At 33.5% G+C, this 15,367-nt stretch overlaps 2 protein-coding genes across 2 annotated transcripts in view; both read right to left on the bottom strand.

Moving 5' to 3' along the window:
* The window catches only part of LOC123533021 (uncharacterized), a 203,610-nt gene that overhangs the window by 119,484 nt on the left and 68,759 nt on the right, over window positions 1–15,367 (bottom strand). The window lies entirely within an intron of this gene.
* Window positions 1–15,367, bottom strand: part of LOC123530694 (uncharacterized) — a 45,810-nt gene that overhangs the window by 10,085 nt on the left and 20,358 nt on the right. The window contains exons 13-21 of the mRNA XM_053517099.1: window positions 14,261–14,290; window positions 13,469–13,504; window positions 12,647–12,661; window positions 10,890–11,102; window positions 8,888–8,977; window positions 8,149–8,172; window positions 6,209–6,415; window positions 5,602–5,682; window positions 5,254–5,277 (exon numbers count right to left, since the gene is read on the bottom strand). Of these exons, the coding sequence (XP_053373074.1) occupies window positions 5,254–5,277; window positions 5,602–5,682; window positions 6,209–6,415; window positions 8,149–8,172; window positions 8,888–8,977; window positions 10,890–11,102; window positions 12,647–12,661; window positions 13,469–13,504; window positions 14,261–14,290 (720 nt within the window). The remainder of the gene's footprint in view (window positions 1–5,253; window positions 5,278–5,601; window positions 5,683–6,208; window positions 6,416–8,148; window positions 8,173–8,887; window positions 8,978–10,889; window positions 11,103–12,646; window positions 12,662–13,468; window positions 13,505–14,260; window positions 14,291–15,367) is intronic.

Raw genomic sequence — 15,367 nt, 5'->3', positions numbered from 1 at the left:
ACGGGTACTCTATGGTTTCTAGTAAAAAAAAAGCGCAAAATCGAAAAGAGTACGTTAATATAACAAAAAACTGATTAAGCATCTCAATCAAAATTAATCTTAATAGTTTTGTAAATCGGATACGTGGCTGACAGAAGAACCCGTTTAAAAAGTTTGTTATAACTATATAAGCATTTCTGTTGCAAGTATATAATACTATAAAACCCACTTGAAACAAATTATGATAATGTAGACCTTTTGTAAGATATTTTACCAATTTTCAGATTGCTAATATGTTAGTGTGAAAAGTTCTACAAGTTCAGTATATGATTATAGTAGATGGTATGTCATGCAGTCTTCCACATTTTCACGGGTACTCTATGGTTTCTAGTAAAAAAAAGCGCAAAATCGAAAAGAGTACGTTAATATAACAAAAAACTGATTAAGCATCTCAATCAAAATTAATCTTAATAGTTTTGTAAATCGGATACGTGGCTGACAGAAGAACCCGTTTAAAAAGTTTGTTATAACTATATAAGCATTTCTGTTGCAAGTATATAATACTATAAAACCCACTTGAAACAAATTATGATAATGTAGACCTTTTGTAAGATATTTTACCAATTTTCAGATTGCTAATATGTTAGTGTGAAAAGTTCTACAAGTTCAGTATATGATTATAGTAGATGGTATGTCATGCAGTCTTCCACATTTTCACGGGTACTCTATGGTTTCTAGTAAAAAAAAGCGCAAAATCGAAAAGAGTACGTTAATATAACAAAAAACTGATTAAGCATCTCAATCAAAATTAATCTTAATAGTTTTGTAAATCGGATACGTGGCTGACAGAAGAACCCGTTTAAAAAGTTTGTTATAACTATATAAGCATTTCTGTTGCAAGTATATAATACTATAAAACCCACTTGAAACAAATTATGATAATGTAGACCTTTTGTAAGATATTTTACCAATTTTCAGATTGCTAATATGTTAGTGTGAAAAGTTCTACAAGTTCAGTATATGATTATAGTAGATGGTATGTCATGCAGTCTTCCACATTTTCACGGGTACTCTATGGTTTCTAGTAAAAAAAAAGCGCAAAATCGAAAAGAGTACGTTAATATAACAAAAAACTGATTAAGCATCTCAATCAAAATTAATCTTAATAGTTTTGTAAATCGGATACGTGGCTGACAGAAGAACCCGTTTAAAAAGTTTGTTATAACTATATAAGCATTTCTGTTGCAAGTATATAATACTATAAAACCCACTTGAAACAAATTATGATAATGTAGACCTTTTGTAAGATATTTTACCAATTTTCAGATTGCTAATATGTTAGTGTGAAAAGTTCTACAAGTTCAGTATATGATTATAGTAGATGGTATGTCATGCAGTCTTCCACATTTTCACGGGTACTCTATGGTTTCTAGTAAAAAAAAAAGCGCAAAATCGAAAAGAGTACGTTAATATAACAAAAAACTGATTAAGCATCTCAATCAAAATTAATCTTAATAGTTTTGTAAATCGGATACGTGGCTGACAGAAGAACCCGTTTAAAAAGTTTGTTATAACTATATAAGCATTTCTGTTGCAAGTATATAATACTATAAAACCCACTTGAAACAAATTATGATAATGTAGACCTTTTGTAAGATATTTTACCAATTTTCAGATTGCTAATATGTTAGTGTGAAAAGTTCTACAAGTTCAGTATATGATTATAGTAGATGGTATGTCATGCAGTCTTCCACATTTTCACGGGTACTCTATGGTTTCTAGTAAAAAAAAAGCGCAAAATCGAAAAGAGTACGTTAATATAACAAAAAACTGATTAAGCATCTCAATCAAAATTAATTTTAATAGTTTTGTAAATCGGATACGTGGCTGACAGAAGAACCCGTTTAAAAAGTTTGTTATAACTATATAAGCATTTCTGTTGCAAGTATATAATACTATAAAACCCACTTGAAACAAATTATGATAATGTAGACCTTTTGTAAGATATTTTACCAATTTTCAGATTGCTAATATGTTAGTGTGAAAAGTTCTACAAGTTCAGTATATGATTATAGTAGATGGTATGTCATGCAGTCTTCCACATTTTCACGGGTACTCTATGGTTTCTAGTAAAAAAAAAGCGCAAAATCGAAAAGAGTACGTTAATATAACAAAAAACTGATTAAGCATCTCAATCAAAATTAATCTTAATAGTTTTGTAAATCGGATACGTGGCTGACAGAAGAACCCGTTTAAAAAGTTTGTTATAACTATATAAGCATTTCTGTTGCAAGTATATAATACTATAAAACCCACTTGAAACAAATTATGATAATGTAGACCTTTTGTAAGATATTTTACCAATTTTCAGATTGCTAATATGTTAGTGTGAAAAGTTCTACAAGTTCAGTATATGATTATAGTAGATGGTATGTCATGCAGTCTTCCACATTTTCACGGGTACTCTATGGTTTCTAGTAAAAAAAAGCGCAAAATCGAAAAGAGTACGTTAATATAACAAAAAACTGATTAAGCATCTCAATCAAAATTAATCTTAATAGTTTTGTAAATCGGATACGTGGCTGACAGAAGAACCCGTTTAAAAAGTTTGTTATAACTATATAAGCATTTCTGTTGCAAGTATATAATACTATAAAACCCACTTGAAACAAATTATGATAATGTAGACCTTTTGTAAGATATTTTACCAATTTTCAGATTGCTAATATGTTAGTGTGAAAAGTTCTACAAGTTCAGTATATGATTATAGTAGATGGTATGTCATGCAGTCTTCCACATTTTCACGGGTACTCTATGGTTTCTAGTAAAAAAAAGCGCAAAATCGAAAAGAGTACGTTAATATAACAAAAAACTGATTAAGCATCTCAATCAAAATTAATCTTAATAGTTTTGTAAATCGGATACGTGGCTGACAGAAGAACCCGTTTAAAAAGTTTGTTATAACTATATAAGCATTTCTGCTGCAAGTATATAATACTATAAAACCCACTTGAAACAAATTATGATAATGTAGACCTTTTGTAAGATATTTTACCAATTTTCAGATTGCTAATATGTTAGTGTGAAAAGTTCTACAAGTTCAGTATATGATTATAGTAGATGGTATGTCATGCAGTCTTCCACATTTTCACGGGTACTCTATGGTTTCTAGTAAAAAAAAAGCGCAAAATCGAAAAGAGTACGTTAATATAACAAAAAACTGATTAAGCATCTCAATCAAAATTAATCTTAATAGTTTTGTAAATCGGATACGTGGCTGACAGAAGAACCCGTTTAAAAAGTTTGTTATAACTATATAAGCATTTCTGTTGCAAGTATATAATACTATAAAACCCACTTGAAACAAATTATGATAATGTAGACCTTTTGTAAGATATTTTACCAATTTTCAGATTGCTAATATGTTAGTGTGAAAAGTTCTACAAGTTCAGTATATGATTATAGTAGATGGTATGTCATGCAGTCTTCCACATTTTCACGGGTACTCTATGGTTTCTAGTAAAAAAAAAGCGCAAAATCGAAAAGAGTACGTTAATATAACAAAAAACTGATTAAGCATCTCAATCAAAATTAATCTTAATAGTTTTGTAAATCGGATACGTGGCTGACAGAAGAACCCGTTTAAAAAGTTTGTTATAACTATATAAGCATTTCTGTTGCAAGTATATAATACTATAAAACCCACTTGAAACAAATTATGATAATGTAGACCTTTTGTAAGATATTTTACCCATTTTCAGATTGCTAATATGTTAGTGTGAAAAGTTCTACAAGTTCAGTATATGATTATAGTAGATGGTATGTCATGCAGTCTTCCACATTTTCACGGGTACTCTATGGTTTCTAGTAAAAAAAAGCGCAAAATCGAAAAGAGTACGTTAATATAACAAAAAACTGATTAAGCATCTCAATCAAAATTAATCTTAATAGTTTTGTAAATCGGATACGTGGCTGACAGAAGAACCCGTTTAAAAAGTTTGTTATAACTATATAAGCATTTCTATTGCAAGTATATAATACTATACTTGAAACCCACTTGAAACAAATTATGATAATGTAGACCTTTTGTAAGATATTTTACCAAATTTTCAGGTTGCTAATATGTTAGTGTGAAAAGTTCTACAAGTTCAGTATATGATTATAGTAGATGGTATGTCATGCAGTCTTCCACATTTTCACGGGTACTCTATGGTTTCTAGTAAAAAAAAAGCGCAAAATCGAAAAGAGTACGTTAATATAACAAAAAACTGATTAAGCATCTCAATCAAAATTAATCTTAATAGTTTTGTAAATCGGATACGTGGCTGACAGAAGAACCCGTTTAAAAAGTTTGTTATAACTATATAAGCATTTCTGTTGCAAGTATATAATACTATAAAACCCACTTGAAACAAATTATGATAATGTAGACCTTTTGTAAGATATTTTACCAATTTTCAGATTGCTAACATGTTAGTGTGAAAAGTTCTACAAGTTCAGTACTAGTATATAATTATAGTATAGTTATATTTGCACTAAAGTACAATTCTTCCAGGTTGTGAAAGCTATGATTAACACAGAAATAGTGTTCCAGATGCTTTCTTCTACCATTAATAAATATTGACATTTAACTAGATAGTGAAATTCATCACTACATTATTACTGCAAAAGGTACATTTTCTTTCACAAGATGTAATGTCATGCAATCTTCCCTTTCCACGGGTATTCTATGATTTCTAGCACAAAAAAAGCGCAAAATCGAAAGAGTACCTAAAGATAACAAAGGACTGATACAAGCGACTCAATCAAAATTAATCTTAATAGTTTTGTAAATCGGATACGTGATTGAAAAGTTTGTTATTTCGAACATCCAAGCGATATATCCTTTGTACCACTTTGGAAGAGGGCACTCTAAGAAACATCCAAGACAGGTGTCTTCATCTTCCGCCAACTGGTTTCAGAGGAGTTGCCGTTGAAGGTAAATGTTTACGAACACCGGATAGTTCAGTGATAACAAAATCACACACTGAGCACGTCGTGATCTTGTCGCGCACATCAAGTGCAACCAAAGCCATAAACGGTCCTTCGAGCCACTTCCCCGACCTTATAATGCAATGATGGTTAGAGGGAAGAGGAGTACTACATACAACCAGTTTTAAAAGAATTCCGCTTTTTAAATACATGTAGTGCTTTTCTTCTAATTTCGTAGTACCAAAGTATATTAAAGATAAACATCATGCATCATGCTAATTTTGTAGCAAAGATAATACATACCGTAGTCGTCATAACAGAAGTCACCTGTCAAAGTAAACATACAACGTGTTAAACAATATTGCCTGTAACACATAAAAACTAGATTTTAGCCATTAAATAAGAATTCAATATATTCTTAATGGTTTCTAATTAAAAAAACAATAATGGTTGGAGAAGTGTGTATTCTTAATTATTTCTAATTAAAATTAAAAATGGTTGAGAAGTGTACGTGTATTTCTTACGGGAAGATAATGCGCTAATTTTACAGATCTTAAGTGTATTACAAAATCTGTGTGTTTATTCTTTCGTCATTTGGTCGGATACTCCTATTTTTTAAAAGTTCTAAAATAGTATTAAAAGCTAGACCACCTGAAGGTGTAGGTACAGGTGTAGGACTTGTACTTCCGTTAGTCGACCCGCTAGGCGTGTGAGTTGTTGTTGTAGTTCCATCTGTAATTTAGGAAAAATAAATGTAATATTACATTTTCCATAGCACGGGTTTGCGTTAATACAGTTATCTATAACATACCATCAAAAAAAGATTTATCTTTAAAATATTTTTACTTTTTCCGTTAGACTGTTGAATGGCAAATTCATGGAAAACATTTCCAAACAAACTGGACATGGCTTTACGGACTGTAGGCATGACCAAAGTCAATATAATCCTCATCAAATTTTGTGAGACATACTTTATCCAAACGGTTCTCACTTGTTGCTTAAATCAAACCAGAAACATGTGTTATAATCACGTTTTTTTATTGTTCGAACTCGTTCCTTTTTTCAATCTACATGAAGAATATCACATTGTTCTGTGTAAAAGAAATCCAACAGCTCGTGTAGACTGGTACATTATGCTGCAATAATTATCACATTCCATTTAATTCAATGTAGTTACTTGTATTTGATCAGACCGAACTGTCACAGAGAGAAATTAGATTTCGAGAGTGAGATTGGTACTTCTAGGCTATCAACTTACCTTCGCATGTATTTGAATTCGCATGATCACATCCACCAAGACTTTCAACGAAAATAGTTCCTGGCGAGCACACCTTTTCTTCCCAGTAGTAGGTGGTGGTACCATCCGATTGTGTTGACGAAGGTGCGCAGTGACAGTACCTCGAACAGTCCACGCCTCCTAGAGCTTTAAGCCTTTCATTATCATGATCGTCTTGAGTACATGTGCCTGCAAAGTTACGAATCAGAGTTAAGAATTCAACTTAAGAATCAAATTTAAGAATAAGTAAGAAGATACATTTAGATAAGAATCGATCGAAGTTTCTTTCTGAATTTAAAATTACAAATTAAATAATCACGGTGAAAAATTGTAGTGAAACGGTCCATTGAAGAATCATTGTGTCATTATCATTTTCGATAGATAAAAAAGAGCCCAAAATCCTGACGGCCATGTTTTTGGCGAATGAATTGAAAAATTTTAGTAACTGACCACGCCCTCCGATGATAATGTCTTTGACGGATCAGAATGATTTAACATTTTCAGTAGTGATTTATCCTAGGAAAATTTGTGTGAAACGATTTCAAACTAGAATCATTAGTCTCACGACGTGATTTTTATTCTTATTTCTAAATTTATAAAGACAACGCCTTCTCAGACGAAACAATCTTGGTAGAGGGTCTCCCAATGAATTTGTTTGTAAAATTGTTTCGAAACCAGGCCTGTAGTTTCCTATTTATACACATGAAGGAAAGTGACCACGTGTAACCCCATCCAAAACCCTTCTCCTCCTAACGGCCGTTTTTTACGAAACATAATAACTTGAACAGTCATAAGCTTGGAAGAAGTTAAACCAAAGGAAGGAAGTTTTTTGCGAATATATTTCAAAATATTTCAAACTTCTATTTTCCACCAAGGTTTACATAAATTTAACAACGTGGAAACTCCACAGGTCGCCTAACACGACAACAGGCTCGGTTAAATTGAGTATGTTCATGGATGGTAGTGGACATACATGCTACTGTGCACGCCTACTAGCCCCGGATTCAACAATACCCGCAATACGCGCACGTGACAATAACTAACGCACAATTTATAAACATCTGCGAATAAGCATCGTTTTCATCATTATACAATGAATAATGGTTGCATATCATACTAACGAACTGCAAGTAAGTGAATAACGACAAACATTTATAAAACTAACTATATAAGCATTTTTTTTGCAAGCCTAATACTATAAAACCCACTTGAAACAAATTATGATAATGTAGACCTTTTGTAAGATATTTTACCAATTTTCAGATTGCTAATATGCTAGTGTGAAAAGTTCTACAAGTTCAGTATATGATTATAGTAGATGGTATGTCATGCAATCTTCCACATTTCCACGGGTACTCTATGGTTTCTTGTAAAACAAAGCGCAAAATCGAAAAGAGTACGTTAATATAACAAAAGATTGATTAAGCACCTCAATCAAAATTAGCCTTAATAGTTTTGTAAATCGGATACGTGGTTGACAGAAGAACACGTTTGAAATGTTTGTTATTTTAAGCACCCAAGCGATATACTCTTTCCACTTCTTTGGAAGAGGGCACTCTAAGAAACATCCAAGCCAGGTGTTTTCATCTTCCGCCAACTCGTTTCAGAGGAGATGCCGTTGAAGGTAAATGTTTACGACCGCCAGATAGTTAAGTGATAACAAAATCACGCACTGAACACGTCGTGACCCTGTTGCGTACCTCCAGTGCAACCACAGCCATAAACGGTCCTTCGAGCCACTTCCAGACCTTATAACGCAGTGATGGCAAGAGGGAAAAGGAGTACTGCATACCACCAGTTTTAAAAGAATTCCGCTTTTATAAATACATTGTTTACATTAAATGCCTTTTTCATAATGTCATAGTACCAAAGTATATTAAAGATAAACATTATGCTAATATTGTAGCAAAGATAATACATACCGTAGTCGTCATAACAGAAGTCACCTGTAAAAGTAAACATACAACGTGTTAAACAATACTGCCTGTAACACATAAAAACTAGATTTTAGTCATTTAGTCAATTCAATATATTCTTAATTGTTTCTAATTAAAAAATAATAATGGTTGAAGAAGTATGTATTCTTAATGATTCCTAATTAAAATTAAAAATGGTCGAGAAGTGTACGTGTATTTCTTACGGGAAGATATTGCGCTAATTTTACAGATCTTAAGTGTATTACATGTACTTGACTTTGAGGCAGTAGCTTTACTTGCTTTCACACAATGGATTTACTTAAATTTAGACGACGACAGGTAAAAATACAAATGTGCTTCATATCTAAGATGAACTCTGCCTGACCTAGCTTGTGATGTAACCATGGGCTGGAAAACCTTATCTTATATAATCTAAATGGTCAGTGTGAATGGATAGAGGTTGAATCAGAACTGCTTAATCATTGATAATTCATCCGCATTGTTCATGAATGGGACTATTTTGTGTAGTATATGAACATCCTTTGGATGTGATTTGGAATACAATAAAGATCCTATATGATTGTCAGAAATACACTTGTAACTTTGGTAGCGGGGTAAACCCGCAACCAAAAATCAAGACACGGTGTCGATATTACTTTTCAAAATCTGTGTGTTTATTCTTTCGTCATTGGTCGGACACTCCTATTTTTTAAAAGTTCTAAAATAGTATTAAAAGCTAGACTACCTGAAGGTGTAGGTACGGGTGTAGGACTTGTACTTCCGTTAGTCGACCCGTTAGTCGGCCCGCTAGGTGTATGAGTTGTTGTAGTTCCATCTGTAATTTAAGAAAAAATTATGTAATATTACATATCTCATAGAAACGGTTTGTGTTAATACAATTATCTATAACATACCATCAAAATGATTTATCTTCAAAATATTTTTACTTTTTCCGTGAGGCTGTTGAAGCTCTCGGTCAATGGCAAATTCATGGAAAAGTTGTGCTCTTCGCATTAATTTTCTCAACATCTACAAACACAACTGCCATATATTCCAGTGATTACTCAAAATATTGCTATCAAGTTTTAGAGTCGTCTTCTAAAACTTGTCAGTACACGGTCCTGCTCGTATTCCGTTGACGTTCTAAAAAGTCTAGAGTAATCTTCTTATCAATGTCAAAGAAATGAAATAATACACTGTTCTGCTCTGGTTCCCAGCGCCATTGAGATTATATACTTGATAGGAACCAAGTCGTAAATATCAATCCCGTGAATGTTCTTTTTGCAGCAGGTTTTAGTTAGTACAGTCCGTGAAGGTTCTAAACATTCCAGAATACTACTTTTTTTTACTCATTGACTTAAGCATGTTAACAGTGTGTGCAGATTGATCAGAGGGCCCATGTCTATTAAATCATCCGTACATGATATCCACCAGACCTGATTTTCCATTGTCGTAAACCATTAAAACACATATGTGCTGAAAAACATTTTGCACTGCAGCAATTCGATTTCAAAACAGATCAATAATAAGCAACCCATTATATTACAAAGAGCGTGTTAAGATTTCTACAACAATAAAATCTCTGTTTTGTCAAAACTATACTAACGGGGTATGTCAAAACTATAGACAGGGGTATGTCGCGATACAACTATTCAAACAGTCGATCTAAAACAAAATGGGATGGTGAAAAGAAAGTCAGAAGTGTTTTTGTTCAGGTTAAATATTAAAACATTTTAACAAGTTATGTTCTGGACAAGAAATATGACAGGCAGATTTGACCTTGCAGTAACCTTGACCTTTTACCTACCATCCTGATTCATGCACTCGGCACATCGTCTCATCACCACCTACCTGTATCCTAAGTTTGAAGTAGATACTCCGGACACTAAATATGACGGACAGATTTGATATTCGAGCTCAATTGTGACCTGGTTCTAGGGCTCTGCACATCGTCTCATCGGTACCTACCTACCTACATGCCAAGTTTGAACGTAATACCTTTGATGATTATAAAGTTATGCTCCATACACGAATTATGACGAATGTACAGACAGACGGACGCATGCGCCATCACATAATCACTTAATTTTCAAAAATTTGTGTATAAAAATGTTGTAATTCCACAACCCCGTTAACATTTTGCCATTCTGAAACTATATATAGTGGGCTGGTTGAACTGTAGTTAAAATACGTCACAGGTAGTTCGTTGCAACAATAATTAAACTATATTTATAATAGCGGATGATCAAAATAAGTATACAACATGTTCCCTCAGAACATTGTTTTAGAGTGGTCGTCTATATTTTGTCAGTACATTGTTCTCAACAAGGCTATTTTATACAATTCATACTGGACAGTCACCCAGGACTGACTTTCTATTGTCACTGTGACTGTCAATTGCCAACACACAGTTTTATTTGTAACAGCCTGCATACGTTCTAGATAAGCACTCCTGGACACTGAACCTTCTCTGTTGGTCCAGATTATGTGCACTTTGTGCGGAATATTCTGAGTACTCAGTCAATGAAATATGGTCGGCATTAATTCTTCCTCATTGCACGTACACACGCATTGAATGGCAAACCCCTACGCAGTGATCTCCCAGGTGAACTATAAACCTAGTTAAACCCTATCCTCTAGTATATTATACACTCAATACGTGCGCATATGATTATCCAATAGGTGGGAATTAATGTTTGCGAATGAAATAGCCTCTTTATACAAACATGGTTATGAAATATACTTACCGCCACAATCGACAAGGTAGTCATGGTTACATACTGGTGTTGGAAGACTCTCGTCAAAGAATGTCCCGTCGGCACAAGTATGTTCCTCCCAGTAATACGTGACATCGGTGCCGGCGGATCCTTCGTCATGAGCACATTGGCAAAACTTTCTACAGCCTGATCCGAACTGTGGCTTCAGCCTCCTTACGTCATAGTCATGTTTTGTACATGCCTCTGGTGTCAAAAAACCAGTATAAGTATAGTCAAAATTACATAGTCATTTTGTACGCATACATCTTGCTTAAACGTTTCATTGTAATATTGTATTTATTCATTCATATATACATTAGGGTATATTTTGAATAACATAGCAATACTGAGCGCATATGCAATGTAATCATTACGGTGTACATACATATAATTGCGGTAAAGTACCATAAATCCACAGGTATATTGTGAACAACGTTAGAAGTGTTTATCTCGTGTACTTCAATATATAAATATTTTTATAAATGTCAGAGAGTAGAAAGGCCAATTCAAGAGAAACATAAACTGGTAGAAAGTTCTATAGATTGTCTCGTCATGATTGTCTATCAATAGCGTGTGCGCTGAATGCAGCGTTCCGGGGCTCGAACCGGGATATTCTGGCCTCCCCTTTGCCCAACAGCATTTGAAACGCGTCACTTATTTCACTGTTATTTACTGTATTCTGGCTTGTATTGCGATTAAAATGGGTGTTTTTATCATCCTAGGTCCGAAACTCGTGCCCGAGTGTTTTCAAAAGTAAGTGGAATCAAACCTTTATAGTAGAATAAAATCGGGAATCTGAAATATATTTGGTGTTCGGAGGTTGTTGCACTAGACAGAGGTTTAGTATATAACTAAAAAACTGTTCAAGTTTGTATCACATGAATCAAGTATTTGACGTAGTCATAAAACATTACGGGGTTTGTAATACAGCATGTGAAGTTATGCACCTGCAGGTGTTCTGTTTGGGATTTCACTTAACCAGACCAGAGTTATGATCCTTTACTTAGTAAAATACACATAAAGTGCTTAAAAGCTTGTGTTACATATATCTTAACCTTTAGCCTTCTGCCCGCAAATGATTCTGCCTTTGCGACCAGTTGCACTGTTCGCTATTCAGTCAGTAAATTTTCAGTGAATACCCCTTTAAGTAATAATTGGTACTGCCCAAATTGAATGATAGACCAGTCCATTTTAGAAATATAGCAGGATAAAGGTTAAAAAATATTGCATCTAGAAACATGTAAACCATGTGGGAATATATCCTGCATGTGATATTGTGTTTCTGAGGTTTTTTTTGTTTTCTTTCATTTCACTTTGCAAGACTAGAGTTATTGCCCTTCTTTGCAAGACCAGAATCATTGTCCTTGACTTAGTCAAAACATAAAAGTTTGTTTGTGCCCCATGTATCACAAAATGTACTTACCTAGAGTCATAAAACATTAGAGAATTGTTATATAGCATGAGAATAATAATAAAGCCGATACTCATATCATATACAGTAAAACCTGTCTGTATAGATCATCCTTTGCAAATGAAAGAAGTGGTCCTTGTTGACACACGTAAATTTACATTATGTTCAAGGAGGAAGAGGAAATATTGGCCTTTATAAGAAGGTTTAATAGTAGTGGTCTTTAAAGGAGGTGGTTTTATATGGAGGTGGTCTTTATATGGAGGTGATCTTTATATGGGGGTGGTCTTTATTACAGGTTTAAATGTAATCTTATTCAAGCTAATAACGTTATACATACCGTTGACAGTGCAGCCTGAAACAAAAAAGTTTCACTTTAAAGCAGTAAGATATATTTCAGATAGATAATCTATTGTAAAACAACAACAACACAATTTACACAGTTAATTTCATTTTTTCTAAGAACAATGCATACACTTCACATATTTTATACTGAAGTTCCTTTGATATTGACTGATAGAGAATAGCTCAAACAACAGGTTATTGATCTTTGACTTTTAATGCCCCTGTGTCGGAGACCCGGGAGGCATATAATAGTGTTTGAATTGTCTGCCCGTCAGTCCTCCGTCGGTCCGTCAGTCACACTTTCTTGACGATGTGTACTAAACTTTTCCTAGTTTCCATCCAGTTAAAATGAAACTTGTTATACATCATCAACATGAAGGTGATATGCACATATTGCCGGAACTTTTTAGAGTAATGACCTTGATGTCTTATTTATTACTCTGTCAAGCATTTCATGGCGGCAATTTGTCATTAAAAAATAAACACAATTCTTGACTTACTTTAAAAAGCAGTGTAGCCAATCTACACTTCATCTAAGTTTAAATCATTGTTCTATGAAAATCTCTACAATAAACTCTATGACACGAATGCCCCCACATACTCTGCCATCCTCTATATAGCAAAATTCTTATAAAGAAAGGGTATAAATTCTAAAAAAAATATCATAGACTGTGCTGTTGACCAGTCTGTAGTTCAACACAGGTTTGCTGGCCTAGAGTCAAAGCTTTTAAATTCATTTTCATATCATGTGATATAACGCGTTTTGAATGACATGTTGGACAATAAGTATTTATACGAGTATCAGAAATAAACTTACCAATGGTGCCTGTTGCTTCAGCAGTTGTTGTAAAAACTGTAATAAAAATAAAAATAAAAACTTTAAAGGGGCATGCCTTCAGTTTTAGACAGATATTAATTTGAATTATCCAAAATACCTATTTCGTATCAAATTTTCATTCCATCAATAATGCTTTCAGTTAGTTTTTCATTACTTTTACTCCATTTCTACTTTATACTGTAATACAGGATAATGATAGCATGACTTTTTATGTTATTTCTGCTATTGTTATAATTAACATGTACGCATTATTTATTCCCTGGTCAAACTGAAAAAATGTTTTGGAAACATATTGTTTCCGTAAGTTCCTCCTTGCAAACAGTTTGTTTACAATAAACAAGTATTACCCTCTTTTGGCGGTTATAAGTTGCCAATGTAAGTAAAAAGCCTTCATTATCAGTCTATTCACCATGTAATTGACTGTTATGTTTTGTTTCACTTGGTGGATTTAACGTCACACCGTCACAATTATAGGTTATATGGCGACTTTCCAACTCTTAATGGTGGGGGAAGCAACAAGATGCCCTCCGGGCATTATTTCATCACGAGCAGGCACCTGGTCTTTCTCAAATAAAGAATTCTAAGCCCCAAGCGTATGAGGGGCGAGTGATTTGAAATCAGCGGCCTTAACTACATGACGACTTAAATGCGACGGATATGGAAATGCAGAGGGTACGGAAATACTCAATGTTTCACAATTGCCATAACTATATATAGGCATAAAAGAAAAGTACATCTACCACAGAGTACGAAGAACTGGTCTTTACTAACCTGTTACAGGTGTCGTTGATGGTCCAGTATCTGAAATAAAATAAGAAGACAAAAATGATGTCACAGGATGAGAAAAATGTGCAGCGAGAGTCGAACCCCGGGGCCTCGGAATACCGTTCGAAAGCTCTACAGATTTAGCTACCCGACCGCCTACACATTTTTTCCATTTAAGTTCTATTCTGTGACATGACATCAAAGAAATAGTGCTACCATGGTTTAAGTTGATATTAAAAGCTGAACAAATAAGCTAAACTTATTCTAAAAATAACAGTAAATTTCAACTTTAAAATTGTGTATCCATAGAGTTTGCTCATATCATTTAGGAAGGGAGGAGCTACACAATGTTGCAATATTCTAAATAACATATGAGGTATCTTAAGGAGAAGCTACACAATGTTGCAATATTCTAAATAACATATGAGGTATCTTAAGGAGGAACTACACAATGTTGCAATATTCTAAATAACATATGAGGTCCTCTTAAGGAGGAGCTACACAATGTTGCAATATTCTAAATAATATATGAGGTATATTAAGGAGGAGCTACATAATGTTGCAATATTCGAAATAACATATGAGGTATCTTATCTTATGGAGGAGCTACACAATGTTGCAATATTCTAAATAATATATATGAGGTATCTTAAGGAGGAGCTACATAATGTTACAATATTCTAAATAACATATGATGTATCTTCAGGAGGAGCTACACAATGTTGCAATATTCTAAATAACATATGAGGTATCTTAAGGAGGAGCTACATAATGTTGCAATATTCGAAATAACATATGAGGTATCTTATCTTATGGAGGAGCTACACAATGTTGCAATATTCTAAATAATATATGATGTACCTTAAGGAGGAGCTACACTATGTTGCAATATTCTAAATGACATATAAGGTATCTTAAGGAGGAGCTACATAATGTTGCAATATTCTAAAGAATATATGAGGTATCTTTAGGAGGAGCTACACAATGGTGCAATATTCTAAATAATATATTATGTATCTAAGGGAGGAGCTACATAATGTTGCAATATTCTAAATAATATATGAGGTATCTTAAGGAGGAGCTACATAATGTTGCAATATTCGAAATAACATA

The sequence above is a fragment of the Mercenaria mercenaria genome, chromosome 11, assembly GCF_021730395.1.
Source record: "Mercenaria mercenaria strain notata chromosome 11, MADL_Memer_1, whole genome shotgun sequence".
NCBI classification, from domain to species: Eukaryota; Metazoa; Mollusca; class Bivalvia; order Venerida; family Veneridae; genus Mercenaria; species Mercenaria mercenaria.
The sequence above is the reverse complement of the archived record's forward strand: the minus strand, read 5'-3'. Positions and strand labels throughout refer to the sequence as shown.